Raw genomic sequence first — 16,455 nt, 5'->3', positions numbered from 1 at the left:
CCAGAAAAGGTGGCAGTGATACATTGTAAAGGATGCCAAAAAGATAACTCTCCATTAGCCAAAGAAAATGCCTTAGCTGACATGACTGCTAGGGAGGTGGCCTTAAAACCAGTGGGGCCACCACCTGCCCAACTCCCCATATTACCTCCAAGAGTACTTGATAAACTTTGCTATTCAGACTCTGATATAACTCTGATATAACTCAGCCAGAAGTTTAAAGACAACCTTGCTACATAACAATTGGCACAAACTGCCAGATGGACATGTCCTCCTCCCTGAGGCACTTGGTTGACAGCTTGTTCAACAGATCCATCAGGGAACCCATCTGGGAGAAAATAAACTGGCTGAGCTGCTGAGGAGATCCTACTTCATACCCAAATTAAATCATCTAACAAAGGAGGTGAGCTGACGCTGCCTTCAGTGTGCTCACATAAATCCAAGAAGGGTTACTCCTGAGCAAGGACAATAAGGCCAAGGTATGTCACCTGGGGAGCACTGGAAAATTGATTTACAGAAATGGGTCCAGGAAAAGGTGGATACTGCTATCTCCTCATTATTTTTTTTCTCTTTTTCCCCCATAATTTTATTGATACACAAATAGCAATGAGACAGTTTCAAATCAAATTGGTAGGACAGTTTCAATAATTAATACACTGCATACAGTCTTCCTAGTGGTTAACTGCTGTACAAGATGTGGACATGATACCCTATTTACAAACACCATTAGAACAAATCACTCTATTCATTAAGAGAATGTAACTATATATCTATCCTAACCACTTTGAATACACAGATACAAAATGGACATTCATCTGTATCCCCTTTTTTTGTTAAGTTCCGTTATTTGAATATTATAGGTATGTTAACTCAGCTAAATATTCTAAAAGAGTCCAGTAGCCCATAATAGTATTGGGTCTTCCATTTGACTGGCAATGTCAGAAATTGTTGACCTGAGTCCACTACAGCTCAACATAACAGCATGGCTTTACTTCTTATATTTCATTTTTATACTTTTCTGCTGGATGGTTAAGACCAAGGTAAAGCAGGACCTATGCAACAAGAGTTGTAGCTTTTGGGTCTGATAAGGTCAGTGAAATCCCCTCAGGATTTATCCTGAGATCCTGTACCTCAGATTGTAGAACCTTTGTCAGTGTCAGCCATGTGGATGAGTCACGGCCAATGCTTGGCCAATGTGCTCTTTGTGAAAGCCTGAGAGAATGTTTTCTCTTCAAGTGACTCTCCTTAGGCACACTCTACATCATCGATCACTTTCCTCTTTGGCCCCATAATCTCCTTGGTCAGAAAATTTGGGACACTACTGAGTTACATGACGTTACAGTACAAGTTCTCGTATGTCCTGAGTCTTAATTGACTTTGAAAGGCTAGGGCCAAAATGTTGACTTTCCTTGCATCCCTCCTTTTTCTCTAACTTTGGTCTTCAAACTTAGGTTGTTAACCATCCAGAAGACAAGCTTATTGTTATTACCATACAACTTAGGCTGTTAAGCTTAACCTCACTGTCTGCATATCAAACATCTTAGGCATAATATGGAACAGGTATTTTTCATCAAGTATTGATATGTTGAACTTTAAGTCCCTACAGAATATGTACCCCCTCATTCTGGTAGATACTTTTACTGGATGGTCTGAGGCATTTGCCACTTGAACTAAATCTGCTCTGGTAGTTGCAAAAAAACTATTGACAGAGATCATCCTCCGATTTGGCTTGCCCCTAACTATGGGGTCCGATAATGTCCTGGCTTTCATAGCCCAAGTAACCAAAGATTTGTCTCAATCCTTAAAAATAGAATAAAAACTTCATTGTGCTTACAGACCCTGAAGTTCAAGACAGATTTAAAAAAAAAACAAACCCAAACTTTAAAAAAAACTATTGCAAAATTAGGGATTAAATCTGGCAAAAACTGGGTGAGTCTCCTTCCATTTGCCTTACTCAGGGCCCATTGTACTCCCTATATACAAGGTATAACCTCTTTTGAATCTATGTATGGAAGAGTTCCCCCTTTTATTTCTAAATTGGGGGAGAAAATCCTGACATCATTACTAATCAAGAACTTATTAAGTCTTTGCAGGCTCTACAGTTTACACTGCAGGCTACTCAATCCCTCTTCTGCCATCATCACCCACAACCCAAAGAAACCGACACCCCTCTGGCAGCTGAACCTGGTTCCCTAGTGTGGATCAAGAAACGAGATCCGTCTATGCTAGGACCTCACTGGATTGAACCATACCCTGTTGTCTTAAGCACTCCCACTGCAGTCCAGGTTGCAGAAAAAAGACATTAGATCCATTATTCTTACATCAAGCCTACCTTGGTGGACTGACAGTTAAGTAGACTTTACAAAAGACTGCTGATCCTTAAAAGTTAAACAGATAAGTTGTGGTTCTATTGGCTCCTGATAGGGTTAGCTGAGGCCTGACATTCCCCCATCACTTTTACGTAGTGGCTGACTCAAACTCTAGGTAGAGCAGAATTAGCAAAAAATACTATTACTGAGCGAGCCTGTGCGAGGAACCTCGCGAGACGAGCTCGCCGAAATGGCGGCGTCCAGTCAAGGAAACTTTGAAGGAAAATTTGAGGCACTGGACCTTGCAGAATTTGCTAAAAAGCAGCCATGGTGGCGCAAGCTATTTGGGCAAGAATCTGGACCCTCTGCTGAAAAGTATAGTGTGGCAACCCAGCTGTTAATTGGAGGTGTCACAGGATGGTGTACTGGTTTCATATTCCAGAAGGTTGGAAAGTTGGCTGCTACAGCTGTTGGAGGTGGATTTTTTCTCCTTCAGCTTGAAAACCACACTGGATATATTAAAGTCGACTGGCAGCGAGTAGAGACAGACATGAAAAAAGCCAAAGAGCAGCTGAAGATTCGGAAGAGCAACCAGGTAACAACCGAGGTCAAGAGCAAAGCCGAGGAGGTTGTGTCATTTGTGAAGAAGAATGTTGTTGTGACTGGAGGATTTTTTGGAGGCTTTCTGCTCGGCATGGCATCCTAAGGAGAACAACTGTATTTCTATTTTCTGTTTTTTTCCCTCCAGCGGACAGCCTACACTCCATAATAGGGCATCAAATGTCTCCCTGCTCTTCTCCTGTGCCTTCCTCCCTGTTGTGACAGATCTGAATGGCTTCTCTAGGCATCTGTTGCTACCAGTTAATACTGGCCCTATCATGAGCTCGAAAGTGACGGAAGAGACAGTAGACATTAGCTATGTTCATGGTACACTCCCTGCTTGGCCAACCCTAGGTCAGCAAATATGTTCCTTTTCCCTTCTTTAAGATACTTATCAGAACACACTGCAAGATCATTCACCATGAAGGATGTTAGGATCCTCAAAGAAGCACATAGCCACCTTATGTGCAGCATGGAAAGGAACTGAATACATTTGCCGTTAAGCATGAAAAAAAAATACTATTACTCAGTCCCCCAAGTTCCTTGTCTCGCTGTATAGCCTCTTTAAATATAAACAAAATAAGATAAAATGGGCCTGTCAAGGACAACCACCATTCTATCTATGCCCTAGCATACATAGCTACTATGTTTGTGGAGACACCACAAAAGATAAAGGGGTCTTTTGTTAGAACTGGGAATGTGAGACTATTGCCCCTTGGGTAGACAGAGACCCCTTACTGAGTATAACTAGGATTCCCACAACCAACCAGCTAAAAATAAAGGTCAAACAAGGCACTGATAGATCGTGGCTTAGAGGAAATGATTGGGGCCTTAGAACCTATGTCACAGGACACGATCCTAGAGTCGCCTTCACTATACAAAAGAGTCCAGACCCTGGAAATGCATCCTTCCATCCTACTGGGGCATTAAATAGCCTTGCTTTGCCTCTACAAGCTTCTCCCCTTAAGACTACTAAGCTTCCTGGCCCCAGCACAACCTCCTCACTCAATAACCGCCCATCAGACCCCCTTTGGGCCTAACTGGGAACCCTATTTTCCGATCCCTAGACTTGATGTTCCAGTTGCTTAACAAAACCTCCCCAAACATGACATTTGATCATTGGCTCTGCCTAAATTCTGAGCCCCCATATTATGTGGGGTTAGCTGCTTTTAATTCATCTTCATTTGTTAACACAACTTCCCTTGAGGCCAAGCCCTCTTGTTGGTGGGGGCACAAACCATCCCTTACCTTAGGTGACCTATAAGGACAGGGATTATGCTTGGTGTCTGCCTCTTACCTTATAAGCTCATCTAAATATAATTCTGTGTGTAATACCACTATAACCATTGCAAATGCAACTTATCCTTTAAACCAACACCTAGTGGCTCCTGAGGAAACATTGTTTGCTTGTACAAGTGGCATAACACCCTGCTTGTTTCTAAACTCTATGACTCTAGATCCACCTGAGTCATGTGTTTTAGTCATATTTTCCCACAAGTATATTATTACTCGGAAAAAGGAGGTTGACAACATCTTGGCATAAATAGCCTCAGTTGCCCCCGCCGGGTTCCAGTCCTGGTTCCTATTTTTGTGGGACTTGGGGTAGCCGGTTCCACAGCTTTAAGAGGAGCCACAGCTTTAATCACTAGAGATATAAATTATCACCAATTGAGGGAAAAAGTTAACAGATATCTGGCCACATTAAAACAGAGTGTTAATAAATTAAAAAGTTCTCTAAATTCATTGGCTGAAATGGTCCTCCAAAATAGAAGAGGACTTAACTTCCTGTTTTTAAAAGGGGGGGGGTCTTTGTTTGGCATTAGGAAAAGCTTGCTGTTTTTACACAAATCATTCTAGAGTAATTAGAGATAGTCTTAGCAAGTTAAAAAAAGGATTACAAGATAGAAAAAACAACACCGACAAGATCAGAGTTGGTATAAAAATTTATTCACTATGTCTCCTTGGTTAACTACTCTCCTTTCTGCTCTAGCTTGCCCATTAATATTGTTAGTATTAGACCTAGCTGTAAGACCCTACATTATTAACTGTTTGTATATACAAGACTGAGTACAGTCTATAAAATCGATGGTATTACGATCAAATTATGAACCTTTGACAGATTAAATAAAGGATTTAAATCATATAAAAAACAGTGGGAAATGTAAATGGTTAATGTGAAACTAATGTAATGATTTAATGTAAAACTAAATGTAAAAAACTACTTTGCTCAACTTTCTGTGACTGCTTCCTTGTACGACCGCAAGGAGGCTTGGTGTACCGTCGATAAATCACCAATAGAAAGAGTTAGCAGAATGGGCTTATAAAATAAATCAAAGTAAAGGTCAAAATGTTTCTAAGTATACAAAACCAACTAAAAAGTGTTGCTATGGTAATCAAGACTACTGTACACAGGTGTACCTTAAACAAGAATTAGACAATGCCAGGTTAGCATTCTTTTATGTTTAAAATGCCACCAAAGGGAAAACTAAAGGGGACAACAAAGCCGAGAGGCTGCACCCAAGCTCCCAGAAAAAAATATATATATGCTGAGTAATGGTCATGCTGTTCCTCAAGGTACTGTTCTATGTTAAATGACAAATTTGTTTGCCAAACAAGATACAGTTTTTAGCCCCTTTCTGCCGCCATCTTGGTTCCGCGTTCTCCGCACAAAATGCCCAGTGAAGCCACAGAAACCGTCCCTGCTACCGAGTAGGAGTTGCCACAGCCCCAGGCTGAGACACCTCTTTGTCTTCTTAGGGTCTGGAACAGAATCTGACAATGATGAATCAGTACCAGAGCTCGAAGAGTAAGATTCCACACAAGCAACCACACAACAAGCCCAGCTGGCAGCAGCAGCTGAAATTGATGAAGAACCAGTCAGTAAAGCAAAACAGAGTCGGAGTGAGAAGAAGGCACGGAAGGCTATGTCCAAACTGGGTCTTCAGCAGGTTACAGGAGTTACTAGAGTCACTATTCGGAAGTCTAGGAATATCCTCTTTGTCATTACAAAACCAGATGTCTATAAGAGCCCAGCTTCAGATACCTACATAGTTTTTGGGGAAGCCAAGATTGAGGATTTATCTCAGCAAGCACAGTTAGCAGCTGCTGAGAAATTCAAAGTTCAAGGTGAAGCTGTCTCAAACATTCAAGAAAATACAGACTCCAACTGTACAAGAGGAGAGTGAAGAGGAAGAGGTTGATGAAACAGGCGTGGAAGTTAAGGACATAGAGCTGGTTATGTCACAAGCAAATGTGTCGAGGGCAAAGGCAGTCCAAGCACTGAAGAACAACAGTAATGATATTGTAAATACTATTATGGAACTAACAATGTAATCAATGGAAAGGAGGGCTTTTTCTGGTGTTCCAAAAAGGTCACTGCAGCTTGGTTTGAAATTTGTACTGTTTCTATCACTAATAAAGTTATAACTTATTGGATGAAAAAAAAAAAAAAGTTTTTACCTATAAAACCTCTGTACTTTTAAGACTCTCTCTCCGTTTGTCCTCTGCTGTGTGAGTATGGTCAAGTGGTCCTGGGCCCGGTATTAAAGACTTGTAAAATTTAATAATTAGATTTTGGTCTGGTTTCTGTGTTGAGAACCCATAACAGAATCACAGTCCCTGCACTTGCCTAAGCTGGTGCTTTAGGCTGCTGAGCTATCTCACCAGCCCAGTTGCTATTTTCAAGATATCTTTGTTTTCATGGTCACTGGACACAATCCTGTTTCCTAGATCTGATATTCTATCCTTACCTTTATTCTATCTGCTGTGTTTTTAGTCTCCTGAACTTTTGATGTGATCTGTTTTGAATATTCTATTTCTTTCTTATTTTGGGCTTTCATGTTTTCTATTGTTTTCTTGAGCTCCTCTTTTTAAAAATTTGTGTCTTCTTTAACATCATTCATTTTGATAGTTCTTTCTTTCTTTCTTTCTTTCTTTCTTTCTTTGTATTTAGTACAGGGTCTACAGGGTCTTACTATACAGATAGACTCATAGTGATCCTTTTTAGCGTCTCAAACACTGGGATTACAGGCACAGGCCACCACGCCCATCTCAGTTGCCCCCCCCCAGGGGCAGGGCTAGCATGGTATGCCTGGGATTGAACCCCAGCCGCTGTGCTCTGATTAAGCAGGTGCTTTAGTCTGGTGAGCTATCTGGCCAGCCCATGATCATCATTTCCTTTTGTACCATAGAGATTATTTTTTCTATAGCCTGTTCCATTTGTTTTTTTTCACTTCTGTTACTACTATTTCAGAAAGTTCCAGTGGCTGGCTTCTTAATTCCTCTATTTTATTGTGCTTTGTGATTGTTCTGGGAGGGCTAGAAGTTTGGGGTTGCATTTTGTTTCTGTGTCTTGTCATTTTCTGTTTTATATTTTTTGTATTGTTTTGTTTTATGTGTTGGTGCTTATAGGTTCCATATAGTAAATAACTTTATCACTAGTATTAAGGCTGTTCCACTGGGATAGCCTCTAGATGTATGTGATTCTTGAGCTTTGTGTCTATCCAAAGAATCCACCTTCTCAATGTGTTGAGAATAAGAAGCTCTTACCTATTTGATGCAGGACCCAGTCCTTTTGGGTTGGATTATGGTGATGATAATGATCCCAAACAATCACAGTGTTGTCATACAGTAGAGAAAAACTGATTATAGCATAATAAAAGATAGATGAGTGAGGTTTTGCATAGTAGGAGTGAAGTTTGTGGGCAGAAGGTGATCACCAAAATTTTGGAAACTGGAGGGAGAAGAGGGAAAGAATAGAGGAGGAAGCAGAGGAGAATTGAAGTGAACCATGCAGAGAAAAGATGATGCTTATGCTTACTCGCAGGAAAGTATAATAAAATCGAGTAAGATAGTTGGCAAAAGAGTGTTAGAAGACAAGTAGATGAAAATATAAAGCTAATAAATCTAAGTTATTAAAGAAAGAAAAGGGAGGGAGGGAGGGAGGGAGAGAGAGAGAGAGAGAGAGAGAGAGAGAGAGAGAGAGAGAGAATAAAAGTAGAAAAAATAATTCCAGAAAACAAAAAAAGACCAAATTAAACTAAAGTTTAAAGAAGACCTTAATAAGACAGGAAAAGAAAAACTAATTTTTAAAAAGTGTAGAAAAACTGCAATTAACCACTAGGAAGAATGTATGCAGTGTGTTAATTATTGAAACTGTCCTACCAATTTGATTTGAAACTGTCTCATTGCTGTTTGTTTCTCAATAAAACTATAGAAAAAAGTGTACAAAAACAAATAGTAAAATTCTTCTATCTTCCTGTCTCTTCCAAAACTAACCACCTGCTCAGCAGGGATGTGGAATGCACGGTGGGGTCCAAAAGAGCGCTGTTCCCTCTGCTTCAGAAGGGAGTGAATCCCTCTCTCTTTGGGGCCAGAGCCAGCCCTGGTGTGTGGCTGCTGTGGCATCTGTAGGCCAGGCCTTATTTTCTAGAGACTTCTGTCAGAGGTTTGAATTACTCTTTGGGAAGTCAAGGAGAGCCACCTCTTCCTCCATAACTCAGCCTGGAGGGCAGGAAGTAGTTGACATTTGTGGACACCAGCGGGTCCCACCCCAGAGTCCTCTGCCGTGTCCTTGCACTGCCACTGTGGCTCTTCAGCTTGTATTTTCTTTTAATGAACATAATTTGTCTAAATAACTATACTTAAAAGGCAAATGCACTTGGGATTTATAATGCATTTATTTTAAAAGAAATTCTATTTATATAATATATAGAAAATTAATATCATTTATCATACCATATAATTAATGAAAGAAACAGATCTATAGAAGAGTGGATTTCTTTTCTTCATTTGTGCATCACTTAAAATCACACAGCACATGTGCACGTACCTGGGATCAATGTTCCACACATTGCTGAGTCAACTGATCCTCAGAGGATCTAGGGAATTTGGGTTTATAAATCAAGAATGTTCCAGATGGACTTGTGACAAAGGGGAAAATTTTTATCTTCCCAGTATGGTCCTCAGGCCAGCTCCACACTCCACCAGGTGCTTTGTAGAAATGCAGAGTTCCAAGCCCATTACAGACCTGCTAACTGGGAACCCATAGAGAGCTGTGTGGTCTGTGGACCCAAGAGAGCTGCTGAGCAGTTCTTTGAGCAACTCTGGACTCTTTAAAATGCCAGGACTCCAAAAGTCAAGGTTTCCAAAACCCTGGGATCTTAGCACTGTACATTCTTGAGGTTGTAGATTCTGATGTTCCAAGGCTTAGGTGAACAGGCACCTTCAGGCTCAGATTTCAGACTGAGAAGACTCCACTGAGGTTGAATCCTTGAGCCTTAGAAGACCCTTGGAAGTGAGCCTCTCTATGCATCGCCAGATGGGCAACCTCCTGTTCTTAGCCTCCTGCCCTCTTCTCCTTCCCTCCCCAGGCTCCCTGATGTGCCCATGGATCCAGCCCTTACTGAAGGCCTGCTTGTGAACCCTCTTGAGGATATCACCTGTCCCCTTCTATCCTTCTATGTTGTGTAAAGGGTGATGGTCCCTGAAGCTGGGCTCTCTTCTCCAGGTAACACTTGTCTTTATTCCAGGACTCTCATGCCCCTCCCATTGTCAGCCCTGAATACTCGGTCATCCCCCTGCCAGAGGGGAAGGGACCAAGGCGAACCTCTCTGTCCCATGAAATGCTGCTGTTCTTCACCATAGGCCCCTCCATTCACAGCTCAGAATCTGTCTCACTCCAGGCTGTCTCCAGCTGTGCCACCTTCCTGACACTGCCACCATCAGGAAGGGCTGCCTTACGGTTGCACATGGGTTCCTTCCATCATCACCACTCCAATTCTTGAAGGAGGTGGGACTCATAGTAGCAAAGTGGTTCATCCGAGTCACTTGGAGCAAGTGGCAAAGCAGGTTTGAATTCTTGGGAATGCTGGACACAGTTTCCCTGACCTCTCCTCTGGGCTCTTTAGGAAACTAAAGAATGCTGGACATCAGAGCTTCTGTTGTCACCTCCCCTGCCATTAGATAGATGGCTCCAGGTCACTGCCCTGCACATTTCGCAGGCCAAATGAGATACCTACTATGCTATTCTCCCCTAGTCCCTGTGTTGGCCTTGCTCTCCCCTGCGCCCTGCAGAGAGGAGACCTTGCCTCTTCGCACAGCCTGTGTGAGATGCAGCTTGGCCTCATGCTAACCAGATGTGCCCTCAGGAACCCAGCACTGTTCTCTCAGGAGGGTGTCTAAACCTAAGGACCTGCCCTCATGCCAAGAAACACCCCATTGTTCTGCATGCCTTGGGAAACCAGGCTGCCTCAGATTGAGCCTGTTTTCTGGCAGGGATTCCTAGAACCAGCAGGATAGCATAAAGTGGCCTTACACCCATGGCCCAACAGTGAGCCTCTTACCTAGGGCATTGCTTGGCATATTTCCACTGTGTGCTACTTGGCACACAGCAGGAGCCCACAGGTCTGAGTGGGAGTCACCTGCCACTTTCTAGCACTGTGATCTTGGACAAGGATCTTGACCCCTCACAATTTCTGTTTTCTACCTGCCAAATGGAATTAATAGGAAAACCTCATTCACTTGGCTCTGGGAGTATAAAATGAGCTAGTGAGCCAGAAGCTATAACCAAGGCCTGACATTCAGGGAGTCCCAGTAGATGTCACCTCCTCACACTGCTGAAAAATTGCTTTGATGACTTGAACCTGTCTGCTGACTGAGTGGTAAGGGACTGATAGGCAAGAAAAAGCCATGATTCAGGGCCTCTTGGTGTCCTCCCTGCCTGTGAGTTGAACTGCTAGCTATGGCCCAGCTTGTTCTTGTCCTCCCTGCCCAAGCTTTAGCTTTGCACTTGGGCTTCCAGCCAGAGATGACTCCTTGAAGCTGCCCTCGCAGTGAAGCATGGCCATAGGCTAGGACTGGTCAGTGGTGCAGAGGCAGATACAAGGTGTAGATTCTACTTTGTGCTTGGAGAGAAAGAGATTCCTCCACTTCTTCCTGGACTCCTGCTTCTGTCCAGTCAGGCATGGCAACTACTGGAGCAACTGCTCTGGACTCAGAGGTGAGAGCTGTGCCTTGAGGGGGGTGCAGCTGCCCCAGGAGCCCTGACCTCTCCTCTGGGCTTTTTAGGAAACAAAGGAATTAGTTTCCTTATTTAAATCACTGTTTTACTACAAAATGGTCCTTTATTTGTATCCTCCCTTTTGTTTAGTTTTGTCAGAGATGGGTATTCCATTGCCATTTAAATATTGTAGGTGTGTGAATTTAGAAAAATAATCAAATTTAGTCCAGTAATCCATAATAGTAGTGGGTTATCTGCAGGACTGGCAATGTCAGAAGGTGTTGACTTGAGCCTTTTACAGCTCAGCTTATTAATATGGCTTTACTTTATAAACCTTGTTTTTATACTTTTCTGCTGGATGGTTAAGACCAAGCTAAAGCAAGACCTATATAGGTCTTACATAACAAGAAATGTAATTTCTTTCGTATCTGACAAGGTCAGTCAAATTCCCTCAGGATTTAACCTGAAACCCTGTACCGCAGTTTGTGGATCCTTTGTCAGTGTCAGCCATGTGGATGAGTCACCTCCATTGTTTGACCAATTTGCTCTCTGTGAAAGCCTGAGAGAATGTATATATATATACAAAGTAGTTAGGATAGATATACAGCTACTTTCTCTTAATTCAATGAAAAGAAAGATTTGTACTAATAGTGTTTGGGCAGGATATCATGTCTGCATCTTGTACTATGATTAACTACTACGAAGACAATATATTAATTATTGTGTCTTACTAACTTGTTTGGAAATTGTCTGATTGTTATTTGTTTCTCAATAAAATTAATAAAAATAAATAAATAAATCACTGTGTTTTGCCAACACCAGGTTCTGGTTTTCACTGAGTGATGCAGTGAATCTAGGTAGGTGTGCCAACTGCAGCTCAGAGAGGTGAAGAGATTTCGGGAGGTCATGAAGCTCTGGAGACACTGAACTGGATGATCATGTCTGCCTCTTGCATCGTGTGGAACTCTAGAATTCTTTCTGGTGGTATTTGGTGACAATTTCATCTCCCCAGTAAAAGGAGGCACTGTAAATTCATAGTTCTTTGAGGAAAAAGCCATTTCTAGTTAGTGTGAAGCCTGTTTCCCCGTGTCTTAGGCTCTGGGATGCCCTTCTCTGTCCCTCACCAACTGGCCAAAACCTTGTTAGACTTCAACACTCTGCTCAGGAGTCACCCCTAGCTAAGGGGCATCAAAAGTTGGTGCTGCCTGGAAAGTACACTGGGCTCTCTGAATTAGACATTGATATAGCTTGAAAGTGTCCTGGAAAGTTCATGAGTTAAAAATGGAATCCTGAAATTCCTATACCAGTGGTAATTGGAGGGGAGCCTTTGGATGGTAATTAGGATTCAAAAAGATCACAAAGAGGGGCCCCTTGTTGGCACCAGGAGCCAACGAGGAGGACAAGAACAGGGTGCGGGAAAGGGATGAGGTCCGGGTACAGAAGGGAGTGAACCTACCCTTGAGCCTTGGATCCCTGTAGACTAGCTCTGAGTCTTTGCCCACAAGACCCAGACCTCAAAGCAGGGTTGTGGGCTGCCTGAAAGTGGTAGCATTCCATTTAGGTGTGTCAGAGAATGAGCAGACTTAGAAGAGGTGAAAAAAAATCCAACATAACAAACTACGTGGGCAGAAAAGTGATGGAATTTTCCAGAAAGATGGCTACACTTCAGTTCAGGCTCTTTGGAAGCTTAACCCATTAAACACACAAGGCCAACTCACCAGGCCTCCCCAGTGTTGATCATCCTTTCAAGGTAACATCTCAGGATTGAAATTATTCATAGTGTCCTGGGACATCTTATGACCCCAGGAACACAACCTCAAATGACTTATCACAACTGTTCTTACATTTCATACAACCAAGAGAGAATGTACATATCTCACTACATCTCAGATGGATACCTTTAAATATTTGTTCTTTGGTTGTAGTAAAATTCACATTATCTCACTGGAGAAAACAACAGGCCCACATCAAATGTGACTGCAACTCAGTAGGTCATTCTCTACATAGAAGACCCCAAAACTCCACCAAAAGACTTGTAGGTTTAATAATCAAATTTATCAGTATATTGGATACAAAGTAAGCATTCAAAAGTTGATAGCACTCCTGTACGCAAATAACAAATTCACTTAGAGAGAATTAGAGAAACCACATCCTTCACAATAGCAACCAAAAAATGAAATACCTAGGAATCAATCTAACAAAGGAAGTAAAAGATCTCTATACTGAAAACTGCAGTATTCCGAAAAAGGAGATCAAAGAGAATATATCATTGAGAATTTTTCTGAGCATTTAAAAAATGGGAAATATGATTTCCAGCTGGATGAGAATATAGACTGTAGAATTGTGCTTTGTTATTTTTACAATAATACAACCAAATGCATTTCCAGAAACAAGGGAAGCTTGAGGGTCTGGCAGGGGCAGGCCCTGGGCTGGGTGGCTCAGCATTGGCCAAGCAGTCATTTCCCAGGAGATCAGGACACAGGAAACACCCTCTTGCTTTGTGCTTCCTGTCACAGTGGGTGGTGGGCACAGGTGGAGAGACAGGACCTGTTCCTGAGCCCATAGCACACTGGGGAGATGGCTGTGTGAGGAGGCAGCCCAGTGCTGAGGAAAGGGGCCTTGCGGGAGCTCCTGCCCTGGCCTAGAGGGAAGGCCCAGGCAGAGAGGAGCAGAGGACAACCCAAGCAGAAGTGACCAGATGAGTGAGGCTGGTGACGGCAGAGACTCAGCTCTGGAGGCTGCTGAAGAGGGCAGGGGGAAGCAGGGCTGTGAGTGCCAGGCGGTGTCATTGATGGTGTGCTCTGAGCCATGGTTCTCAGGTATTCTCCACCTTAGCATGCTCTCAAAAAGTGAGGACAGAGCCAGGAGAGGTTGTGGGGCCCTAGAATCCCAACTACTCCAGATCTGAGGCAAGAGGATGCCAGCAGGTTCAGTGCCAGCCTGGGCAACTTAGAAAGACCCTTAGCAAGAGGAACAAGAAAAAGCAAAGAACTGGAGGAGCTTGTGTTTATATGGATACCATTTACCAACATCTAGCATGAATAAGCAACACTGGGGAAGGTTTCTAAACATATATTTATTAATAGTTGTGGTTTGGGGCTTTTGCAAGGAGAACAATACAATTCAGGACACATTTTATAAGATTATTTTATAATCACCCAAAGAATTGTATACAAAGAGTGCGGGATCAATCCCCAGTTCCAAAAAAAAAAGAGCAGGAAATCAGTCTACACACTAAAGACCAAAGAATCCAGCTGAGGTCCTGGATCCTTCAATAATGTCTTGCACAAGTCCAGCTGAAAACGTAGAGCCCATAACAATGCCTCCCACAAGTCCAATTGGAGGCCTAGAGCCCATGACAATGTCTCATGCAGGTCTGCTTCATAAATCTGCACCGGAAAGGCCCAAAGGCCAGCGGTGGAAGCCAGGAAGTCTATGCCAGTGAGATGAAGGAGCTGTGCCAGCAGGCTGAGGGATCTGAACTGCAGCCAGGAAGCAACACTCGAAGGCAAGAACCAGAGTTCCCTCCAAAGGTACCACAGCCATCCTCAGTAACAGTGAGGTCCTGAGCAACTTCAGCAATGAGGAAAGCTGAGTTTCCGTCAGAAAAGCTAACATGACAAGCTTCACCAGGAGACTGTCCTCCCCTCCAGAGCCAGGAAGCAATGCTGAAGACTAGGACCACACCCAAAATGAATTGTAGCCATTCTCAGTGAAAACAAGGTCCTGAGCTCCTCCACAAACATGAACAGCCAAATTCATAGGGAAAACCATCTTGACAAAGTCCTTCAGCAGAATAGCCCAAGAGAACCAGCAGCTCCAACAGCTCCAACAGCTTTTCCAATGAGCTTCCCTAACAGCCTCTCAACGGCTTCTCCAGCTCCGCCTCTTAGGCTGCTGGTAACAGCCCTCAAGTGGGCCTCCCACACCCGGCACCAGCTTAGCTCAGTTCAGCTGGGTGTAACAAGTTGACCTCCAGTTGGTAATCTACTACAACAGCCTTCAAAATAACCACTATAAATTCACTACATTTTAACGAAACATTTTTAATAAGAATAATCATATATTCTACAAATATCACTACAAGAAGAGGGCCTCCGTTTATGTTTTTGAATCCTCTGCAGTGACTGTGAGAAGACAGATAATTCTAAGGGCTGCTTCTGCCCCCAATTGTCAACATGTTATCTGTCACATAGTATCTCACACTGGGAAAGGAAGGAACCCAAAAAGGCAAATAACACATTACTATGATATGAATATTTGTTCAGGCCTTGCAGTACTTTCCTGCATTCCTCCCCAGAGACCCTGAAGTCCTGTGGAGAACTGAAAATCACCTAGTATAGAAGTAGAACTTGGAAGCACAGGGCAGAGTGACCCAAGGGAGGGTCCCACGACCCAGAGTGACCTAGGGTAGAGTCCTCTGTTTTCTTCCATCCCTCCTGTCCTTCCCAACTCACTGAAGGGCCGGAGTGCTCTCTTCTGTAGGCAGTCCTGAGACCCTCAGCGGAAGTGGCTTCTCTACACCTTACACATACCCTGTGTCCCTCCCATCCTCTCCAGACTCTGTGACTGTGTCATTTTCTTTACCTGTTGTGTGCTTGTTTCTGGAGGAGGAAGCTGAGGGTCAGGGAGATGAGGATCAAGATGGGGCGACCCGTCCATGCTAGGGTTTCTGTCTTACCCATCGCCAATCCTGAGTCCACGTGCACCTACCTTCCAGGTTGCACAGATGTGACACTCACTGGGTGACATCAGAGACCCTGGGGACACTCACCTACCAATGGAGACTACAGTGCAGTGGGAGGAAGATGCTTTCATATACTGTGGACAGAGTGTCACATAGAAGCGTTCATCGATATCTCCCACCATGTAAAATGTGCACCCTTTATGATCTTTTGAAATTTCACTTTAAAAGTTTTCCATTGGGATGGGGAAAAGGAGAGAAGCAGAAAGGGAAATACACACACACACACACACACACACACACACACGATTGCTGAGATAATTGTACTACTAATTTTTCTTTTTTTTATTTTTTTGTATTTTAGGGAAGGGTCTACAGGGTGTTCAGAGTCTCACTACTAGATCAGACTCATAATGATCCAGCTGTTTACGGCCTCCCAAAAGCTGGGCTTACAGATGCACACCACCATGCCCAGTCTCAATTGCTGTCTCAGAGCGCCCCAGGAGTGGGGCCGGCACAGCAGACCTGGGTATTGAACCCCGGCCCCTGCGCCTGCTTGCAGGCACTTTCATCTGTGAGCTATCATACTACTAATTTCTATTGGTTTATTGAAAGGAACAGTCAATGCTTAATTGTTTGATTAGTCTTGTATACCTTATCTGGTAATCTGTGTAACTACTTTGAAAATAACTATATGTAACATAACATTACTTAATTAATTTTTAAAATTTATGTATCTGGTATAGGCTCTTGCTATGCACTCAGACTTGTAGTGATCCTCCTGTTTCAGCCTCCCCAGCACTGGGATTATAGGCATATAATCCCGGTTTCAGTGGCCAGCTCAGAGTGGGGCTGATGCAATATGT

At 43.1% G+C, this 16,455-nt stretch overlaps 1 protein-coding gene and 1 pseudogene across 1 annotated transcript; both read left to right on the top strand.

The window, feature by feature from the left end:
- Positions 1-2,520: 2,520 nt before the first annotated feature.
- LOC101587285 (FUN14 domain-containing protein 2) lies at positions 2,521-3,412 on the top strand. Its single transcript, XM_012514703.2, has one exon. It carries the CDS (start codon positions 2,557-2,559, stop codon positions 3,010-3,012), a length of 456 nt encoding a protein of 151 aa, XP_012370157.1. The 5' UTR covers positions 2,521-2,556; the 3' UTR covers positions 3,013-3,412.
- Positions 3,413-5,577: 2,165 nt separating this feature from the next.
- Positions 5,578-6,239, top strand: LOC101586890 (annotated as a pseudogene).
- The last annotated feature ends 10,216 nt before the right edge of the window (positions 6,240-16,455 follow it).

Source organism: Octodon degus, unplaced genomic scaffold (genome assembly GCF_000260255.1).
Source record: "Octodon degus isolate 3935 unplaced genomic scaffold, OctDeg1.0 scaffold00037, whole genome shotgun sequence".
Taxonomy (NCBI): Eukaryota; Metazoa; Chordata; class Mammalia; order Rodentia; family Octodontidae; genus Octodon; species Octodon degus.
Note: the sequence above shows the minus strand (reverse complement) of the source record. Positions and strands in the feature narration are given on the sequence as shown.